Source organism: Mixophyes fleayi, chromosome 9 (genome assembly GCF_038048845.1).
Source record: "Mixophyes fleayi isolate aMixFle1 chromosome 9, aMixFle1.hap1, whole genome shotgun sequence".
In the NCBI taxonomy this organism is placed as follows: Eukaryota; Metazoa; Chordata; class Amphibia; order Anura; family Limnodynastidae; genus Mixophyes; species Mixophyes fleayi.
Genome location: NC_134410.1, coordinates 121,952,258 through 121,972,570, shown reverse-complemented (window position 1 = coordinate 121,972,570; position 20,313 = coordinate 121,952,258). Strand labels below are relative to the sequence as shown.

The 20,313-nt window shown below is 47.4% G+C and overlaps 2 protein-coding genes across 4 annotated transcripts in view; one reads left to right on the top strand and one right to left on the bottom strand.

Moving 5' to 3' along the window:
- Positions 1-3,323, top strand: part of LOC142101164 (ectonucleoside triphosphate diphosphohydrolase 8-like) — a 31,080-nt gene extending 27,757 nt beyond the window's left edge. The window contains exon 10 of the mRNA XM_075185415.1: positions 982-3,323. Coding sequence (XP_075041516.1) covers positions 982-1,197 — 216 coding nt within the window. The 3' untranslated portion in view covers positions 1,198-3,323. The remainder of the gene's footprint in view (positions 1-981) is intronic.
- A 1,477-nt stretch (positions 3,324-4,800) lies between these two features.
- NOXA1 (NADPH oxidase activator 1) overlaps positions 4,801-20,313 on the bottom strand; it is a 192,403-nt gene continuing 176,890 nt past the window's right edge. For all 3 annotated transcript variants that reach the window (XM_075185411.1, XM_075185412.1, XM_075185413.1), the window contains 2 exons: positions 18,391-18,514; positions 4,801-6,297 (listed from right to left, as the gene is read on the bottom strand). In XM_075185411.1, coding sequence (XP_075041512.1) covers positions 6,197-6,297; positions 18,391-18,514 — 225 coding nt within the window. In that variant the 3' untranslated portion in view covers positions 4,801-6,196. The remainder of the gene's footprint in view (positions 6,298-18,390; positions 18,515-20,313) is intronic.

The window sequence follows — 20,313 nt, the reverse complement described above, 5'->3', positions numbered from 1 at the left end:
GAGAGAAAGAAGGCGATAGAGGAGTGAGAGAAAAAGAGAGAGAGGAGATAAAAAGAATGAGAGAGAGGAAGATAAGAAGAGAGAGAGAGGGGACAGAGATGGAAAGAATAAGAGAGGGAGGGATAGAAGGAGAGAGAGAAGAGAAGAGAGAAGGTGAGAGAAGGAGAGACAGAGAGAATGAAAGAGAGAGAGAGAGAGAAAGAGACAGATGTAGAGAGAGAGATAGAGAGAGAGAGAAGGTGAGAGAGGGAGAGAAGGAAAGAGAGAGAGAGAGAGAGGACAGAGAGACCCCCTCCGGCCTGCCTGTCATTTTCCCAGCAGAGTATAGAAAATATAAGCAAATTGAGGTTACAGGAAATTTGTGTGGACGCAGCGATTTTGTGGGCTAGGCTGTAAGAGAACACACAATGTGTGTGAATGAGAGCGCATCTCTCTGTAATGATATCAGTGCTCTATATGGTGTACCTGGAACATACCTGATGACGAGAGGTGACTCTCAATGTATAACTTCCTTGTAAAATACTTTACTAGTAAACTCAGCATAGATTATGGTTACTTTTTTATTTACAAGGTATCCTGCACACCACAAGGGGGAGGGGGATTTTCAGGACATTTGCACCTAAAGTAACTGACAAAAAAAATTAACTTTTTAACTTAATTATAAGGTGAAATTAATATATTACGACCAGATAAATATTGGGCAGAGACGAGTGTCATTTCCGCTATTAGGCCACTAGAGGCAGTGTTTTCATGCTACTAGCTCGTTGATAAACTGTATTCTGTCATGAATGAGGTTGAGCTCACGAAGTGGCTGTGCCTCGTGCCTCATTGAGGTTACCAGTGAATCTATAAGCTAAATCCTTATGAATGTTGGTTCTGCCCAAAAATCTGCTCCCTCAAACCGTTTGCGTTTAATAAATGTGTTGTTAGTTTATTCTGGCTGTCTTGTGACGCGGGTGAATCCTTCTCCCCTTCTCTCAGGCCGGTAACGCGGATGTTGGATGGACTCTGGGGTACATGCTAAACCTGACCAATAAGATCCCGTCGGAGGGCCCTTCTCTGCTCAAGGCCCACGGCTACAACGTCTGGGTGGCTGCTATATTCTTTATCGTGCTGAGCGTGGCGGCGGGCCTGGTGGCTGCTCCGTTACACTGTTACTGCCGGAACGCCTGCTCTGGTCAAGCATCGTGGACATGAGACCGGTCCCCGGGGAGGATAGAGTGACAATTACTGACCTATAGGAGCACTTAAGGGACATTCAATAAATAATTTATATGACACGTGGTTTGTTCTGATAATGCAGAGGTAACTTATTGTTATTTTATTCTATTTGTATTTTATTTTCCCATTTGAGACTTATTACTGGTTATCTTGAAACTCTTTATCTTCGTACCACTATTTTTCTGTGTAAAACACACCGGCTGTGGAGGTTTTCCATGGAGGGGGAGAATGATAGGATCTAATAATTAAGTATAAATGTACTTTCAATTATATGCTTATAATAAAAACAAAATACCACTGGGAGAATGTATAGTAGCAGGATTGGACAACTTGTGAACCTCCACCATTTATGGAACTACAAATCCCAGCATGCCCAGGATTTACGACTGTAATTCACGCAAGCACTTGACATGCACAAGCTAACATAAGCCAAACCCTGGGGGTCGTCCCAGGGTGGGGGGACGGGGGTGCCAATGGTTAGGGAGCCCCTAATACAGAATGAGTGTCATCACTCGTGCAATGTTTTTAATGCCAACGCGGCGCTCCCACAAAGAGTGCTGGCCACTGGCATGTAGGAGAAGCTGGCAGCTGCCGGTCCTCCATGACAGTGATGGGCTGGGTCTGTGGCGCTGACATATGATGTCACAGTTCTGCGCTGCACTCCCAGTCTGAGGAACAGGAGATGCCGCTCCCACCCTAGGCACAGATCATGTGAGTTGGACATATGTGAATATTTGTGTGTTTTCTGTCATGTGTATTTCATATGTAACTTTTCTGCAGGTGGTGACTGAAGTAGCCAAAGATGGAGATTTATTTCCAGAAACCAGAAACATAACACTATCTGTACGTCGCTGCTCCCAGACCTGGTTATAGGTCCCATACACATAGTCCTTCCCACCTCTCGGATCCTTCAGAGGCTGCGGCCTAGCTGTAGGGTCCTGTGGCAGTACCATGGTGGGGGGTTATTGAATAAGTGATCTGATGCGTTAGAGGTGGTAATATCAAGCAACACGCGCTGAGCCAGTGATCTGCGCAGCAAATAGTGTTTATTTTACTGGGACATGAAGCAGCTCTCGGACTGCGGATCCTGGAGATTAGAGACCTTTCCTGCTGTATCTATGTATCTCTCCCAGTTTTATGGGCACCTCGCCACACCTAGTTCCTGGTATGGAGGTGAAGGTAAGCTAGACTATCTATATGAGGAAGTAGCTTCAGATAATATTATTGGTGAAGGGACAGCCTGGTACCCAGCAGCTCATTAGAGCTTCTGTATCATGTCATTGTATGTTATTTATCGTGATCCCGTCGGTGTACAGCACCGCAGAATATATCAGCGCTTTATAAAGTATAATAATAATATACCTCTGCAGCTGTAGAAGATGGGTTATTGAGCCTGGTAAAACACTAGAGTGAATAGCAACAGAGCCCGTTCAGACTCCCATTCCCCTTCTGCCGCTGAAATTCAAATCCCCCATTGCAGGGGCAAACGCAGGATTTGTAGAGGGGCAGTTTCCACACCACGCCACCAGTGGGTGTGACCAGCATGCATGGGGGCGTGGCTATCATTTTAGACAGCGCTTGGCTGCTCTCCAACTCTTCCTATCCCCATAATATACATGGGCAATGCTGTGTGCACTACTGTTAGGGGCACGCAGCTCTCCTTTTTCAAGCAGAGTTGTGTGAAGTGGGAGCAGGATCCAGCCACTTCAATTATACAGTGTCCCAGGCTTGGAGGGGGGTTTCCAGGCATTAGGAACCCCCTCCCCCCCTTGGTTTGCCTATGTCCCTTCCCCCTTACCTACCCGGAATTCAAGAGTCTCCGGAGGAGTGGGACTTACAGGTAGTCTTTCTCTGGAAATCGTGTTGCAATGTATAATATACTTGTATGCACTAAGGAAGAATGTTTACTAGCTACATGCAGATTGCATTCTATGCATTTATGAGTGCAATGATGAGATGTTGCAATAAATAAATTGGTAGGAAATAAGTCACAGAAGAGTTACGTGACCATATAAAAGCACATATCTGTAGGAGTTTATAGAATGACATCACTTGTGTATTATGTGGTAATAAAAATGAATCATAAGGCTATTTGTACAGTATTGACAGACTGCTTCAATTTTTTTTTATAACTATCCATAGCAATACTGGTGCAAACACACAATCATATCGCAGTTATATATAGGGGTATATTCACTAAACTACGGGTTTGAAAAAGTGGAGATGTTGCCTATAGCAACCAATCAGATTGTAGCTGTCATTTTGTAGAATGTGCTAAATAAATGAAAGCTAGAATCTGATTGGTTGCTATAGGCAACATCTCCACTTTTTCAAAGCCGCAGTTTAGTAAATATACCCCATAGTGTCTTGCAGCTGACAATTGCATTGCTGCCAAATCTTACAGAAAACAAGCTGTCAGATGATTAGATTTTCTCAATGTAATGACAAGACTGACACCTTGTGGACATTATATATTACTGCATTGAGTTTCCTCTGCAGCACTAGAACACATGGGGGTATTCAAGGTACAGCTATATAGTGGAGCAACCTCTATTTGTAAATGTCTAGTAATACAGTAAAGCATATTGGTGTAACACAATACTATTTCCAATATTCTGTAACAAGATTTATTAACTGATTATAAATGTACTTTTTTTTATTTTTTACATCAATGATCTGATCCAGCCCAGGTAGCAGTTGGAGCATAAGTGGGGAAAACAGGAGCAGAACATTATCAAAGGGTTACGTCAGCTGGTCTGGTCCAAGTTATAACTGGTCTGGTCCAAGTTATAACTGATGCATCTATTAATATGAGCGTTTAGCCCTGTACATTGCTTTATCTATTGAGGAAAATCCAAATATACCCAAAGAACAGTCCACAGTGACCATATTATTGTGGTAGCCAGAATGCGTGCAGATATTTACTAATCAATAACTATCCGACACACGCCTTCTCCAGCTTGGTTCTCAGTTCATGTCTGCACATCCCTTTATCCTGGCTGCATTGCAAGGGGAGTTTGGTACTTTATGAGACACAAACAGGTTCTCCCCCCAGGTACCAGCACCATCAAATTTTCAGAAATGAATGAGGGAATTAGGTATACAGGATACTTGGGGGTTTTAATTCAAATTTTGTTTATTGGAGACTAGAAAACATGCATGAACATGAAGGCCTTATGTAGAACAGGACGCAATTTTCAGTTACAACGTAAGTGTAAATTGCGTCCTGTAGTTTACTATGTATTCAGAGCTGCAAAATTCGTGCATCCAACCTTTTTTCTTTATTAAATGCCATGGGCAAAGGGGGAGTGGCCTACAGCACACAGGGGATTGTCCAGGAAAGCCCGGGAGTGTGATTGGGCAGTTTATGGTAAAGGTGGAACACAGGTGTGGCTAATGCAAAACAGGGGAGTGGCCAATACAGAATACAGGCGTGGCCAGGTATGTCATGATGATTTTTTTTCCCAGTAAATTGGGAATGTTTGCAGGTATCCCTTATTCTTGTCTGTAATACCATGTAAAATACACAATGTCAGGTCATGAAGGAAATCCAGTTATGCAAAACCCAGTAGCCTCCAGTTGTAAATACCTTTTCTGGTTTAAAATGAACTTTATTGATAGCAAAGTCAACATAGTTGATAGGAATTAGCGCAGGATATAACAAAGTTCCTTGTAGCAGTCCAACAACGTTATCATGTGAACAGTAAGCACGGTTGTCACATTGTAACAGTCCTTAATAATGACTTTACTTTAATCTCCTTTAATCGAAAACAGGAACCCCAGTTTACCCCAGGGCTGCCAGCTGTATAAACTGTACATTGATCTATGCCAGCACCTCTACTTTAATAAATAAACCTATTTAATAAAAAAATAAAAAAAACATAAAATGTAATTGCATAATGCTGTCTACAGGGACTAGGTGGCAAACTGTTGCCCGGTGGGCGAGACTTCGCTCAGTAGCCTATTAGGAACGTTTTAAAGGAAAATAAATGCAGGTAGCCTAGTGACCCAGCCCAAGGTAGCCCCTTATGGAACCCGCCCGGGGGGCATATGCCCCCCTAGCCCTGCCAGCCCCTGGCTGCCTATATATGTTGGGTTATTGTAGCAGAGACTGAGCATCTGGCCAGAAAGTGACTGCGATGCCCAAAATGGTCTTATCGACATCAATAGGATCGTTATGGGGCGTGTTCATAATACACAAGACGGCAGATTACTTCTATTGGCCCCAATTCCGCAGGTAGAGATCAATCCGCTACATTTTGGGTGAATTGGACAGTCATTGGCCTGTGTGTGACCATGTAAACAGATGGCTTCTAAGGCATGTTTGAAATCTTAGTCTGCGAAGGGTCTGAATGTCTGGTCTGTGTAATAAGTTAAATGTAGGACGGAAATTCAATGTACAAAATGCTTTATAAGGTTAAACACTTAGGGCTAGATTTACTAAGCTGCGGGTTTGAAAAAGTGGGGATGTTGCCTATAGCAACCAATCAGATTCTAGCTATCATTTTGTAGAAGGTACTAAATAAATGAAAGCTAGAATCTGATTGGTTGCTATAGGCAACATCCCCACTTTTTCAAACCCGCAGCTTAGTAAATCTAGCCCTTAGGGTCTGATGAACATTCGGACGTATCTTGCACACAAACATATCTCAAGACAACGTTTTCCATTTGAATCTGGGTGTAAGTCCGCTCTACCTATAGGTTACTTGTTGTATCATCACTATCAGTACCTGACCTGTAGCTGGTGCAAATGATATGGATAAAATAAACATACTATAGAGAACCCCAGGACTCGAATTGGCCGCATCTGCGTTGGATCGCCCTCACCCACTCTTACTGTACAATGTTCATCTGCCCCTACTTCTCCTGTCCGAACATGAATCAGGCCCTTAGTACAGAAGATCCTGACAGTGTCTGCCATCTCTTCATTAACAATGAACTGTATATAAATGTATATTGTCAGGTGGAGGTTCCTCTATGTTCCGGGTGGATCCCGTTCACTGAGGTTTGTAGCAAAACACTTAGGAAATATCCCAATACTTCCGTTACAGTGACCTTCCGACCACTCTTCATTCACTGTCAGGAGGACGATAACATAGTTAAAGGGGGCAGAATTGGAAGAGGTCAGTGTATGAATGTGAGAGTGTGCGAGGTGAGCAAGAAGTGTGAGTGAGAGGTAGTGTAGGAATGAGGAGATGAGTATGTGTGGGAGTGAGTGGTAGTGTAGGGGTGTGTAGGAATGAGGAGATGAGTATGTGTGGGAGTGAGTGGTAGTGTAGGGGTGTGTAGGAATGAGGAGATGAGTATGTGTGGGAGTGAGTGGTAGTGTAGGGGTGTGTAGGAATGAGGAGATGAGTATGTGTGGGAGTGAGTGGTAGTGTAGGGGTGTGTAGGAATGAGGAGGTGAGTATGTGTGGGAGTGAGAGGTAGTGTAGGGGAGTGTAGGAATGAGGAGGTGGGTATGTGTGGGAATGAGAGGTAGTGTAGAGGAGTGTAGGAATGAGGAGGTGAGTATGTGTGGGAGTGAGAGGTAGTGTAGGAATGAGGAGGTGAGTATGTGTGGGAGTGAGTGGTAAGGTAGGGAGTGTAGGAATGAGGAGGTGAGTATGTGTGGGAGTGAGAGGTAGCGTAGGGAGTGTAGGAATGAGGAGGTGAGTATGTGTGGGAGTGAGTGGTAGTGTAGGGGTGTGTAGGAATGAGGAGATGAGTATGTGTGGGAGTGAGTGGTAGTGTAGGGGTGTGTAGGAATGAGGAGGTGAGTATGTGTGGGAGTGAGAGGTAGTGTAGGGGAGTGTAGGAATGAGGAGGTGAGTATGTGTGGGAGTGAGTGGTAGTGTAGGGGTGTGTAGGAATGAGGAGGTGAGTATGTGTGGGAGTGAGAGGTAGTGTAGGGGAGTGTAGGAATGAGGAGGTGAGTATGTGTGGGAGTGAGAGGTAGTGTAGGGGAGTGTAGGAATGAGGAGGTGAGTATGTGTGGAAGTGAGAGGTAGTGTAGGGGAGTGTAGGAATGAGGAGGTGAGTATGTGTGGGAGTGAGAGGTAGGGTAGGGGAGTGTAGGAATGAGAAGGTGAGTATGTGTGGGAGTAAAAGGTAGTGTAGGGGGGTGTAGGAATGAGGAGGTGAGTATGTGTGGGAATGAGAGGTAGTGTAGGGGAGTGTAGGAATGAGGAGGTGAGTATGTGTGGGAGTGAGAGGTAGGGAAGGGGAGTGTAGGAATGAGGAGGTGAGTATGTGTGGGAGTGAAAGGTAGTGTAGTGGAGTGTGGGAATGAGGAGGTGAGTATGTGTGGGAGTGAGTGGTAGTGTAGGGGAGTGTAGGAATGAGGAGGTGAGTATGTGTGGGAGTGAGAGGTAGGGTAGGGGAGTGTAGGAATGAGGAGGTGAGTATGTGTGGGAGTGAAAGGTAGTGTAGGGGAGTGTAGGAATGAGGAGGTGAGTATGTGTGGGAGTGAGAGGTAGGGTAGGAGAGTGTAGGAATGAGGAGGTGAGTATGTGTGGGAGTGAGAGGTAGGGTACGGGAGTGTAGGAATGAGGAGGTGAGTATGTGTGGGAGTGAGAGGTAGGGTAGGGAGTGTAGGAATGAGGAGGTGAGTATGTGTGGGAGTGAGAGGTAGGATAGGGAGTGTAGGAATGAGGAGGTGAGTATGTGTGGGAGTGAAAGATAGTGTAGGGGAGTGTAGGAATGAGGAGGTGAATATGAGTGGGAGTGAGAGGTAGTGTAGGGGAGTGTAGGAATGAGGAGGTGAGTATGTGTGGGAGTGAGTGGTAGTGTAGGGGAGTGTAGGAATGAGGAGGTGAATATGTGTGGGAGTGAGAGGTAGTGTAGGGGAGTGTAGGAATGAGGAGGTGAGTATGTGTGGGAGTGAGAGGTAGTGTAGGGGAGTGTAGGAATGAGGAGGTGAGTATGTGTGGGAGTGAGAGGTAGGGTAGGGAGTGTAGGAATGAGGAGGTGAATATGTGTGGGAGTGAGAGGTAGGGTAGGGGAGTGTAGGAATGAGGAGGTGAGTATGTGTGGGAGTGAGTGGTAGTGTAGGACAGTGTAGGAATGAGGAGGTGAGTATGTGTGGGAGTTAGAGGTAGGGTAGGGAGTGTAGGAATGAGGAGGTGAATATGTGTGGGAGTGAGAGGTAGGGTAGGGGAGTGTAGGAGTGAGGAGGTGAGTATGTGTGGGAATGAGAGGCAGTGTAGGGGAGTGTAGAAATGAGGAGGTGAGTATGTGTGGGAGTGAGAGGTAGGGAAGGGGAGTATGTGTATGGAGTGAGTGGTAGTGTAGGGGAGTGTAGGAATGAGGAGGTGAGTATATGTGGGAGTGAAAGGTAGTGTAGGGGAGTGTAGGAATGAGGAGGTGAGTATGTGTGGGAGTGAGAGGTAGGGTAGGGAGTGTAGGAATGAGGAGGTGAGTATGTGTGGGAGTGAGTAGTAGTGTAGGAATGAGGAGGTGAATGTGTGTGGGAGAGAGTGGTAGTGTAGGGGAGTGTAGGAATGAGGAGGTGAGTATGTGTGGGAGTGAGAGGTAGTGCAGGGGAGTGTAGGAATGAGGAGGTGAGTATGTGTGGGAGTGAGAGGTAGTGCAGGGGAGTGTAGGAATGAGGAGGTGAGTATGTGTGGGAGTGAGAGGTAGTGTAGGGGAGTGTAGGAATGAGGAGGTGAGTATGTGTGGGAGTGAGTGGTAGTGTAGGGGAGTGTAGGAATGAGGAGGTGAGTATGTGTGGGAGTGAGTGGTAGTGTAGGACAGTGTAGGAATGAGGAGGTGAGTATGTGTGGGAGTGAGTGGTAGTGTAGGGGAGTGTAGGAATGAGGAGGTGAATATGTGTGGGAGTGAGAGGTAGTGTAGGGGAGTGTAGGAATGAGGAGGTGAGTATGTGTGGGAGTGAGAGGTAGTGTAGGGGAGTGTAGGAATGAGGAGGTGAGTATGTGTGGGAGTGAGAGGTAGGGTAGGGAGTGTAGGAATGAGGAGGTGAATATGTGTGGGAGTGAGTGGTAGTGTAGGACAGTGTAGGAATGAGGAGGTGAATGTGTGTGGGAGTGAGTGTTAGTGTAGGGGAGTGTAGGAATGAGGAGGTGAGTATGTGTGGGAGTGAGAGGTAGTGTAGGGGAGTGTAGGAATGAGGAGGTGAGTATGTGTGGAAGTGAGAGGTAGTGTAGGGGAGTGTAGGAATGAGGAGGTGAGTATGTGTGGGAGTGAGAGGTAGGGTAGGGGAGTGTAGGAATGAGAAGGTGAGTATGTGTGGGAGTAAAAGGTAGTGTAGGGGGGTGTAGGAATGAGGAGGTGAGTATGTGTGGGAATGAGAGGTAGTGTAGGGGAGTGTAGGAATGAGGAGGTGAGAATGTGTGGGAGTGAGAGGTAGGGAAGGGGAGTGTAGGAATGAGGAGGTGAGTATGTGTGGGAGTGAAAGGTAGTGTAGTGGAGTGTAGGAATGAGGAGGTGAGTATGTGTGGGAGTGAGTGGTAGTGTAGGGGAGTGTAGGAATGAGGAGGTGAGTATGTGTGGGAGTGAGAGGTAGGATAGGGGAGTGTAGGAATGAGGAGGTGAGTATGTGTGGGAGAGAAAGGTAGTGTAGGGGAGTGTAGGAATGAGGAGGTGAGTATGTGTGGGAGTGAGAGGTAGGGTAGGAGAGTGTAGGAATGAGGAGGTGAGTATGTGTGGGAGTGAGAGGTAGGGTAGGGGAGTGTAGGAATGAGGAGGTGAGTATGTGTGGGAGTGAGAGGTAGGGTAGGGAGTGTAGGAATGAGGAGGTGAGTATGTGTAGGAGTGAGAGGTAGGATAGGGAGTGTAGGAATGAGGAGGTGAGAATGTGTGGGAGTGAAAGATAGTGTAGGGGAGTGTAGGAATGAGGAGGTGAGTATGTGTGGGAGTGAGTGGTAGTGTAGGACAGTGTAGGAATGAGGAGGTGAGTATGTGTGGGAGTGAGTGGTAGTGTAGGACAGTGTAGGAATGAGGAGGTGAGTATGTGTGGGAGTTAGAGGTAGGGTAGGGAGTGTAGGAATGAGGAGGTGAATATGTGTGGGAGTGAGGAGGTGAGTATGTGTGGGAATGAGAGGCAGTGTAGGGGAGTGTAGGAATGAGGAGGTGAGTATGTGTGGGAGTGAGAGGTAGGGAAGGGGAGTGTAGGAATGAGGAGGTGAGTATGTGTGGGAGTGAGTGGTAGTGTAGGGGAGTGTAGGAATGAGGAGGTGAGTATATGTGGGAGTGAAAGGTAGTGTAGGGGAGTGTAGGAATGAGGAGGTGAGTATGTGTGGGAGTGAGAGGTAGTGTAGGGGAGTGTAGGAATGAGGAGGTGAGTATGTGTGGGAGTGAGAGGTAGGGTGGGGAGTGTAGGAATGAGGAGGTGAATATGTGTGGGAGTGAGAGGTAGGGTAGGGGAGTGTAGGAATGAGGAGGTGAGTATGTGTGGGAGTGAGTGGTAGTGTAGGACAGTGTAGGAATGAGGAGGTGAGTATGTGTGGGAGTTAGAGGTAGGGTAGGGAGTGTAGGAATGAGGAGGTGAATATGTGTGGGAGTGAGGAGGTGAGTATGTGTGGGAATGAGAGGCAGTGTAGGGGAGTGTAGGAATGAGGAGGTGAGTATGTGTGGGAGTGAGAGGTAGGGAAGGGGAGTGTAGGAATGAGGAGGTGAGTATGTGTGGGAGTGAGTGGTAGTGTAGGGGAGTGTAGGAATGAGGAGGTGAGTATATGTGGGAGTGAAAGGTAGTGTAGGGGAGTGTAGGAATGAGGAGGTGAGTATGTGTGGGAGTGAGAGGTAGGGTAGGGAGTGTAGGAATGAGGAGGTGAGTATGTGTGGGAGTGAGTAGTAGTGTAGGAATGAGATGGTGAATGTGTGTGGGAGAGAGTGGTAGTGTAGGGGAGTGTAGGAATGAGGAGGTGAGTATGTGTGGGAGTGAGAGGTAGTGCAGGGGAGTGTAGGAATGAGGAGGTGAGTATGTGTGGGAGTGAGAGGTAGTGTAGGGGAGTGTAGGAATGAGGAGGTGAGTATGTGTGGGAGTGAGTGGTAGTGTAGGGGAGTGTAGGAATGAGGAGGTGAGTATGTGTGGGAGTGAGTGGTAGTGTAGGACAGTGTAGGAATGAGGAGGTGAGTATGTGTGGGAGTGAGTGGTAGTGTAGGGGAGTGTAGGAATGAGGAGGTGAATATGTGTGGGAGTGAGAGGTAGTGTAGGGGAGTGTAGGAATGAGGAGGTCAGTATGTGTGGGAGTGAGAGGTAGTGTAGGGGAGTGTAGGAATGAGGAGGTGAGTATGTGTGGGAGTGAGAGGTAGGGTAGGGAGTGTAGGAATGAGGAGGTGAATATGTGTGGGAGTGAGAGGTAGGGTAGGGGAGTGTAGGAATGAGGAGATGAGTATGTGTGGGAGTGAGTGGTAGTGTAGGACAGTGTAGTAATGAGGAGGTGAGTATGTGTGGGAGTTAGAGGTAGGGTAGGGAGTGTAGGAATGAGGAGGTGAATATGTGTGGGAGTGAGAGGTAGGGTAGGGGAGTGTAGGAGTGAGGAGGTGAGTATGTGTGGGAATGAGAGGTAGTGTAGGGGAGTGTAGGAATGAGGAGGTGAGTATGTGTGGGAGTGAGAGGTAAGGAAGGGGAGTGTAGGAATGAGGAGGTGAGTATGTGTGGGAGTGAAAGGTAGTGTAGGGGAGTGTAGGAATGAGGAGGTGAGTATGTGTGGGAGTGAGTGGTAGTTTAGGAATGAGGAGGTGAATGTGTGTGGGAGTGAGTGGTAGTGTAGGGGAGTGTAGGAATGAGGAGGTGAGTATGTGTGGGAGTGAGAGGTAGGGTAGGGGAGTGTAGGAATGAGGAGGTGAGTATGTGTGGGAGTGAGAGGTAGGGTAGGGAGTGTAGGAATGAGGAGGTGAGTATGTGTGGGAGTGAGAGGTAGGGTAGGGAGTGTAGGAATGAGGAGGTGAATGTGTGTGGGAGTGAGTGTTAGTGTAGGGGAGTGTAGGAATGAGGAGGTGAGTATGTGTGGGAGTGAGAGGTAGGGTAGGGGAGTGTAGGAATGAGGAGGTGAGTATGTGTGGGAGTGAAAGGTAGTGTAGGGGAGTGTAGGAATGAGGAGGTGAGTATGTGTGGGAGTGAGAGGTAGGGTAGGGGAGTGTAGGAATGAGGAGGTGAGTATGTGTGGGAGTGAGAGGTAGGGTAGGGAGTGTAGGAATGAGGAGGTGAGTATGTGTGGGAGTGAGTAGTAGTGTAGGAATGAGGAGGTGAATGTGTGTGGGAGTGAGTGGTAGTGTAGGGGAGTGTAGGAATGAGGAGGTGAGTATGTGTGGGAGTGAGAGGTAGGGTAGGGGAGTGTAGGAATGAGGAGGTGAGTATGTGTGGGAGTGAGAGGTAGGGTAGGGAGTGTAGGAATGAGGAGGTGAGTATGTGTGGGAGTGAGAGGTAGGGTAGGGAGTGTAGGAATGAGGAGGTGAATGTGTGTGGGAGTGAGTGTTAGTGTAGGGGAGTGTAGGAATGAGGAGGTGAGTATGTGTGGGAGTGAGAGGTAGGTTAGGGGAGTGTAGGAATGAGGAGGTGAGTATGTGTGGGAGTGAGAGGTAGGGTAGGGAGTGTAGGAATGAGGAGGTGAATATGTGTGGGAGTGAGAGGTAGGGTAGGGGAGTGTAGGAATGAGGAGATGAGTATGTGTGGGAGTGAGTGGTAGTGTAGGACAGTGTAGTAATGAGGAGGTGAGTATGTGTGGGAGTTAGAGGTAGGGTAGGGAGTGTAGGAATGAGGAGGTGAGTATGTGTGGGAGTGAGAGGTAGGGTAGGGAGTGTAGGAATGAGGAGGTGAGTATGTGTGGGAGTGAGAGGTAGGGTAGGGAGTGTAGGAATGAGGAGGTGAATGTGTGTGGGAGTGAGTGTTAGTGTAGGGGAGTGTAGGAATGAGGAGGTCAGTATGTGTGGGAGTGAGAGGTAGTGTAGGGGAGTGTAGGAATGAGGAGGTGAGTATGTGTGGGAGTGAGAGGTAGGGTAGGGAGTGTAGGAATGAGGAGGTGAATATGTGTGGGAGTGAGAGGTAGGGTAGGGGAGTGTAGGAATGAGGAGATGAGTATGTGTGGGAGTGAGTGGTAGTGTAGGACAGTGTAGTAATGAGGAGGTGAGTATGTGTGGGAGTTAGAGGTAGGGTAGGGAGTGTAGGAATGAGGAGGTGAATATGTGTGGGAGTGAGAGGTAGGGTAGGGGAGTGTAGGAGTGAGGAGGTGAGTATGTGTGGGAATGAGAGGTAGTGTAGGGGAGTGTAGGAATGAGGAGGTGAGTATGTGTGGGAGTGAGAGGTAAGGAAGGGGAGTGTAGGAATGAGGAGGTGAGTATGTGTGGGAGTGAAAGGTAGTGTAGGGGAGTGTAGGAATGAGGAGGTGAGTATGTGTGGGAGTGAGTGGTAGTTTAGGAATGAGGAGGTGAATGTGTGTGGGAGTGAGTGGTAGTGTAGGGGAGTGTAGGAATGAGGAGGTGAGTATGTGTGGGAGTGAGAGGTAGGGTAGGGGAGTGTAGGAATGAGGAGGTGAGTATGTGTGGGAGTGAGAGGTAGGGTAGGGAGTGTAGGAATGAGGAGGTGAGTATGTGTGGGAGTGAGAGGTAGGGTAGGGAGTGTAGGAATGAGGAGGTGAATGTGTGTGGGAGTGAGTGTTAGTGTAGGGGAGTGTAGGAATGAGGAGGTGAGTATGTGTGGGAGTGAGAGGTAGGGTAGGGGAGTGTAGGAATGAGGAGGTGAGTATGTGTGGGAGTGAAAGGTAGTGTAGGGGAGTGTAGGAATGAGGAGGTGAGTATGTGTGGGAGTGAGAGGTAGGGTAGGGGAGTGTAGGAATGAGGAGGTGAGTATGTGTGGGAGTGAGAGGTAGGGTAGGGAGTGTAGGAATGAGGAGGTGAGTATGTGTGGGAGTGAGTAGTAGTGTAGGAATGAGGAGGTGAATGTGTGTGGGAGTGAGTGGTAGTGTAGGGGAGTGTAGGAATGAGGAGGTGAGTATGTGTGGGAGTGAGAGGTAGGGTAGGGGAGTGTAGGAATGAGGAGGTGAGTATGTGTGGGAGTGAGAGGTAGGGTAGGGAGTGTAGGAATGAGGAGGTGAGTATGTGTGGGAGTGAGAGGTAGGGTAGGGAGTGTAGGAATGAGGAGGTGAATGTGTGTGGGAGTGAGTGTTAGTGTAGGGGAGTGTAGGAATGAGGAGGTGAGTATGTGTGGGAGTGAGAGGTAGGTTAGGGGAGTGTAGGAATGAGGAGGTGAGTATGTGTGGGAGTGAGAGGTAGGGTAGGGAGTGTAGGAATGAGGAGGTGAGTATGTGTGGGAGTGAGAGGTAGGGTAGGGAGTGTAGGAATGAGGAGGTGAGTATGTGTGGGAGTGAAAGATAGTGTAGGGGAGTGTAGGAATGAGGAGGTGAGTATGTGTGGGAGTGAGAGGTAGGGTAGGGAGTGTAGGAATGAGGAGGTGAGTATGTGTGGGAGTGAGAGGTAGGGTAGGGAGTGTAGGAATGAGGAGGTGAGTATGTGTGGGAGTGAAAGATAGTGTAGGGGAGTGTAGGAATGAGGAGGTGAGTATATGTGGGAGTGAGAGGTAGGGTAGGGAGTGTAGGAATGAGGAGGTGAGTATGTGTGGGAGTGAAAGATAGTGTAGGGGAGTGTAGGAATGAGGAGGTGAATATGTGTGGGAGTGAGAGGTAGTGTAGGGGAGTGTAGGAATGAGGAGGTGAGTATGTGTGGAAGTGAGAGGTAGTGTAGGGGAGTGTAGTAATGAGGAGGTGAGTATGTGTGGGAGTGAGAGGTAGGAAAGGGGAGTGTAGGAATGAGGAGGTCAGTATGTGTGGGAGTGAGAGGTAGGGTAGGGAGTGTAGGAATGAGGAGGTGAATATATGTGGGAGTAAGAGGTAGTGTAGGGGAGTGTAGGAATGAGGAGGTGAGTATGTGTGGGAGTGAGAGGTAGTGTAGGGGAGTGTAGGAATGAGGAGGTGAGTATGTGTGGGAGTGAAAGGTAGTGTAGGGGTGTGTAGGAATGAGGAGGTGAGTATGTGTGGGAGTGAGAGGTAGGGTAGGGGAGTGTAGGAATGAGGAGGTGAGTATGTGTGGGAGTGAGAGGTAGTGTAGGGGAGTGTAGGAATGAGGAGGTGAGTATGTGTGGGAGTGAGAGGTAGTGTAGGGGAGTGTAGGAATGAGGAGGTGAGTATGTGTGGGAGTGAGAGGTAGTGTAGGGGAGGGTAGGAATGAGGAGGTGAATATGTGTGGGAGTGAGAGGTAGTGTAGGGGAGTGTAGGAATGAGGAGGTGAGTATGTGTGGGAGTGAGAGGTAGTGTAGGGGAGTGTAGGAATGAGGAGGTGAGTATGTGTGGGAGTGAAAGGTAGTGTAGGGGTGTGTAGGAATGAGGAGGTGAGTATGTGTGGGAGTGAGAGGTAGGGTAGGGAGTGTAGGAATGAGGAGGTGAATATGTGTGGGAGTGAGAGGTAGGGTAGGGGAGTGAAGGAATGAGGAGGTAAGTATGTGTGGGAGTGAGTGGTAGTGTAGGACAGTGTAGGAATGAGGAGGTGAGTATGTGTGGGAGTGAGTGGTAGTGTAGAAGAGTGTAGGAATGAGTAGGTGAGTATGTGTGGGAGTGAGTGGTAGTGTAGGGGAGTGTAGGAATGAGGAGGTGAATATATGTGGGAGTAAGAGGTAGTGTAGGGGAGTGTAGGAATGAGGAGGTGAGAATGTGTGGGAGTGAGAGGTAGGGTAGGGAGTGTAGGTATGAGGAGGTGAATATGTGTGGGAGTGAGAGATAGTGTGGGGGAGTGTAGGAATGAGGAGGTGAGTATGTGTGGGAGTGAGAGGTAGGGTAGGGAGTGTAGGAATGAGGAGGTGAATATGTGTGGGAGTGAGAGGTAGTGCAGGGGAGTGTAGGAATGAGGAGTTGAGTATGTGTGGGAGTGAGAGATAGTGTGGGGGAGTGTAGGAATGAGGAGGTGAGTATGTGTGGGAGTGAGAGGTAGTGTAGGAGAGTGTAGGAATGAGGAGGTGAGTATGTGTGGGAGTGAGTGGTAGTGTAGGGGACGGTAGGAATGAGGAGGTGAATATGTGTGGGAGTGAGAGGTAGTGTAGGGGAGTTTAGGAATGAGGAGGTGAGTATGTGTGGGAGTGAGAGGTAGTGTAGGGGAGTGTAGGAATGAGGAGGCGAGTATGTGTGGGAGTGAAAGGTAGTGTAGGGGTGTGTAGGAATGAGGAGGCGAGTATGTGTGGGAGTAAGAGGTAGGGTAGGGAGTGTAGGAATGAGGAGGTGAATATGTGTGGGAGTGAGAGGTAGGGTAGGGGAGTGTAGGAATGAGGAGGTGAATATGTGTGGGAGTGAGAGGTAGGGTAGGGGAGTGTAGGAATGAGGAGGTGAGTATGTGTGGGAGTGAGTGGTAGTGTAGGGGAGTGTAGGAATGAGGAGGTGAGTATGTGTGGGAGTGAGAGGTAGGGTAGAGAGTGTAGGAATGAGGAGGTGAATATGTGTGGGAGTGAGAGGTAGTGTAGGGGAGTGTAGGAATGAGGAGGTGAGTATGTGTGGGAGTGAGAGGTAGGGTAGGGAGTGTAGGAATGAGGAGGTGAATGTGTGTGGGAGCGAGAGGTAGGGTAGGAAGTGTAGGAATGAGGAGGTGAGTATGTGTGGGAGTGAGTGGTAGTGTAGGGGAGTGTAGGAATGAGGAGGTGAATATGTGTGGGAGTGAGAGGTAGTGTAGGGGAGTGTAGGAATGTGGAGGTGAGTATGTGTGGGAGTGAGAGGTAGGGTAGGGAGTGTAGGAATGAGGAGGTGAATGTGTGTGGGAGCGAGAGGTAGGGTAGGAAGTGTAGGAATGAGGAGGTGAGTATGTGTGGGAGTGAGAGGTAGTGTAGGGGAGTGTAGGAATGAGGAGGTGAGTATGTGTGGGAGTGAGAGGTAGTGTAGGGGAGTGTAGGTATGAGGAGGTGAATATGTGTGGGAGTGAGAGATAGTGTGGGGGAGTGTAGGAATGAGGAGGTGAGTATGTGTGGGAGTGAGTGGTAGTGTAGGGGAGTGTAGGAATGAAGAGGTGAGTATGTGTGGGAGTGAGAGGTTGGGTAGGGAGTGTAGGAATGAGGAGGTGAATATGTGTGGGAGTGAGAGGTAGTGTAGGGGAGTGTAGGAATGAGGAGGTGAGTATGTGTGGGAGTGAGAGGTAGTGTAGGGGAGTGTAGGAATGAGGAGGTGAGTATGTGTGGGAGTGAGAGGTAGGGTAGAGAGTGTAGGAATGAGGAGGTGAATATGTGTGGGAGTGAGAGGTAGTGTAGGGGAGTGTAGGAATGAGGAGGTGAGTATGTGTGGGAGTGAGAGGTAGGGTAGGGAGTGTAGGAATGAGGAGGTGAATGTGTGTGGGAGCGAGAGGTAGGGTAGGAAGTGTAGGAATGAGGAGGTGAGTATGTGTGGGAGTGAGTGGTAGTGTAGGGGAGTGTAGGAATGAGGAGGTGAATATGTGTGGGAGTGAGAGGTAGTGTAGGGGAGTGTAGGAATGTGGAGGTGAGTATGTGTGGGAGTGAGAGGTAGGGTAGGGAGTGTAGGAATGAGGAGGTGAATGTGTGTGGGAGCGAGAGGTAGGGTAGGAAGTGTAGGAATGAGGAGGTGAGTATGTGTGGGAGTGAGAGGTAGTGTAGGGGAGTGTAGGAATGAGGAGGTGAGTATGTGTGGGAGTGAGAGGTAGTGTAGGGGAGTGTAGGAATGAGGAGGTGAATATGTGTGGGAGTGAGTGGTAGGGTAGGGGAGTGTAGGAATGAGGAGGTCAGTATGTGTGGGAGTGAGAGGTAGTGTAGGGGAGTGTAGGAATGAGGAGGTGAATATGTGTGGGAGTGAGAGGTAGGGTAGGGGAGTGTAGGAATGAGGAGGTGAGTATGTGTGGGAGTGAGAGGTAGTGTAGGGGAGTGTAGGAATGAGGAGGTGAGTATGTGTGGGAGTGAGAGGTAGTGTAGGGGAGTGTAGGAATGAGGAGGTGAATATGTGTGGGAGTGAGAGGTAGTGTAGGGGAGTGTAGGAATGAGGAGGTCAGTATGTGTGGGAGTGAGAGGTAGTGTAGGGGAGTGTAGGAATGAGGAGGTGAATATGTGTGGGAGTGAGAGGTAGGGTAGGGAGTGTAGGAATGAGGAGGTGAGTATGTGTGGGAGTGAGAGGTAGGGTAGGGAGTGTAGGAATGAGGAGGTGAGTATGTGTGAGGATCAGAGCATCTCACTGCACTGTAATTCATGGACACTATTACCTTCGGAGAGGATGTCTATGATGTCTCCCTGGTTGAAGGTCAGGTCTTCTGGCCCTTCCGCTGGGTACGTGTAGACGGCTCTCATGCGATAGAGGATGGGTCTCCCCACACAGTGACAGGCGTCCTGCACATAGAGATGATCAATATGTCTTAGTCTGGTCATTTAATCCCAAGGAGTTATACATGGCATAGATGCCAGACATATCAGAACATAGTCCTGTGTGACATAATACATACACTGTGTGACATAATACATGTACTGTGTGACATAATACATGTACTGTGTGACATAATACACGTACTGTGTGACATAATACATGTACTGTGTGACACAATACATACACTGTGTGACATAATACATATACTGTGTGACATAATACATGTACTGTGTGACATAATACACATACTGTGTGACATAATACATGTACTGTGTGACATAATACATACACTGTGTGACATAATACACACACTGTGTGACATAATACACGTACTGTGTGACATAATACATACACTGTGTGACATAATACATACACTGTGTGACATAATACACGTACTGTGTGACATAATACATGTACTGTGTGACATAATACATGTACTGTGTGACATAATACATACACTGTGTGACATAATACACGTACTGTGTGACATAATACATGTACTGTGTGACATAATACATATACTGTGTGACATAATACATGTACTGTGTGACATAATACATGTACTGTGTGACACAATACATACACTGTGTGACATAATACACGTACTGTGTGACATAATACATGTACTGTGTGACATAATACATGTACTGTGTGACATAATACATATACTGTGTGACATAATACATACACTGTGTGACATAATACATACACTGTGTGACATAATACATATACTGTGTGACATAATACATGTACTGTGTGACATAATACATATACTGTGTGACATAATACATACACTGTGTGACATAATACACGTACTGTGTGACATAATACATGTACTGTGTGACACAATACATATACTGTGTGACATAATACATGTACTGTGTGACATAATACATGTACTGTGTGACATAATACATACACTGTGTGACATAATACACGTACTGTGTGACATAATACATGTACTGTGTGACATAATACATATACTGTGTGACATAATACATACACTGTGTGACATAATACATGTACTGTGTGACATAATACATGTACTGTGTGACATAATACATACACTGTGTGACATAATACACGTACTGTGTGACATAATACATGTACTGTGTGACATAATACATATACTGTGTGACATAATACATACACTGTGTGACATAATACATATACTGTGTGACATAATACATGTACTGTGTGACACAATACATACACTGTGTGACATAATACATACACTGTGTGACATAATACATATACTGTGTGACATAATACATACACTGTGTGACATAATACATGTACTGTGTGACATAATACATGTACTGTGTGACATAATACATACACTGTGTGACATAATACATACACTGTGTGACATAATACATGTACTGTGTGACATAATACATACACTGTGTGACATAATACATATTCTGTGTGACATAATACATATACTGTGTGACATAATACATACACTGTGTGACATAATACATATACTGTGTGACATAATACATGTACTGTGTGACTTAATTAGTAAGAAGTAATACAGAGAGAGATCTGAGCAGTACAAAGGAAGATTACAGTAGTAGTTGTTAATTGGTGCAGCGTGGTGGCACAGTGGTTAGCATTGCCGGGGTCTTATGTGTCACTCCGCTGAGGGTCCCATCCGTGTGCAGTTTGTATGTTCTCCCTGTGTTTGCATGTACTAGAGCAGGGCTAGCCAACCTTTGTCTCTCCAGGTGTTGTAAAACTACACGCCCCAGCATGCTCTACC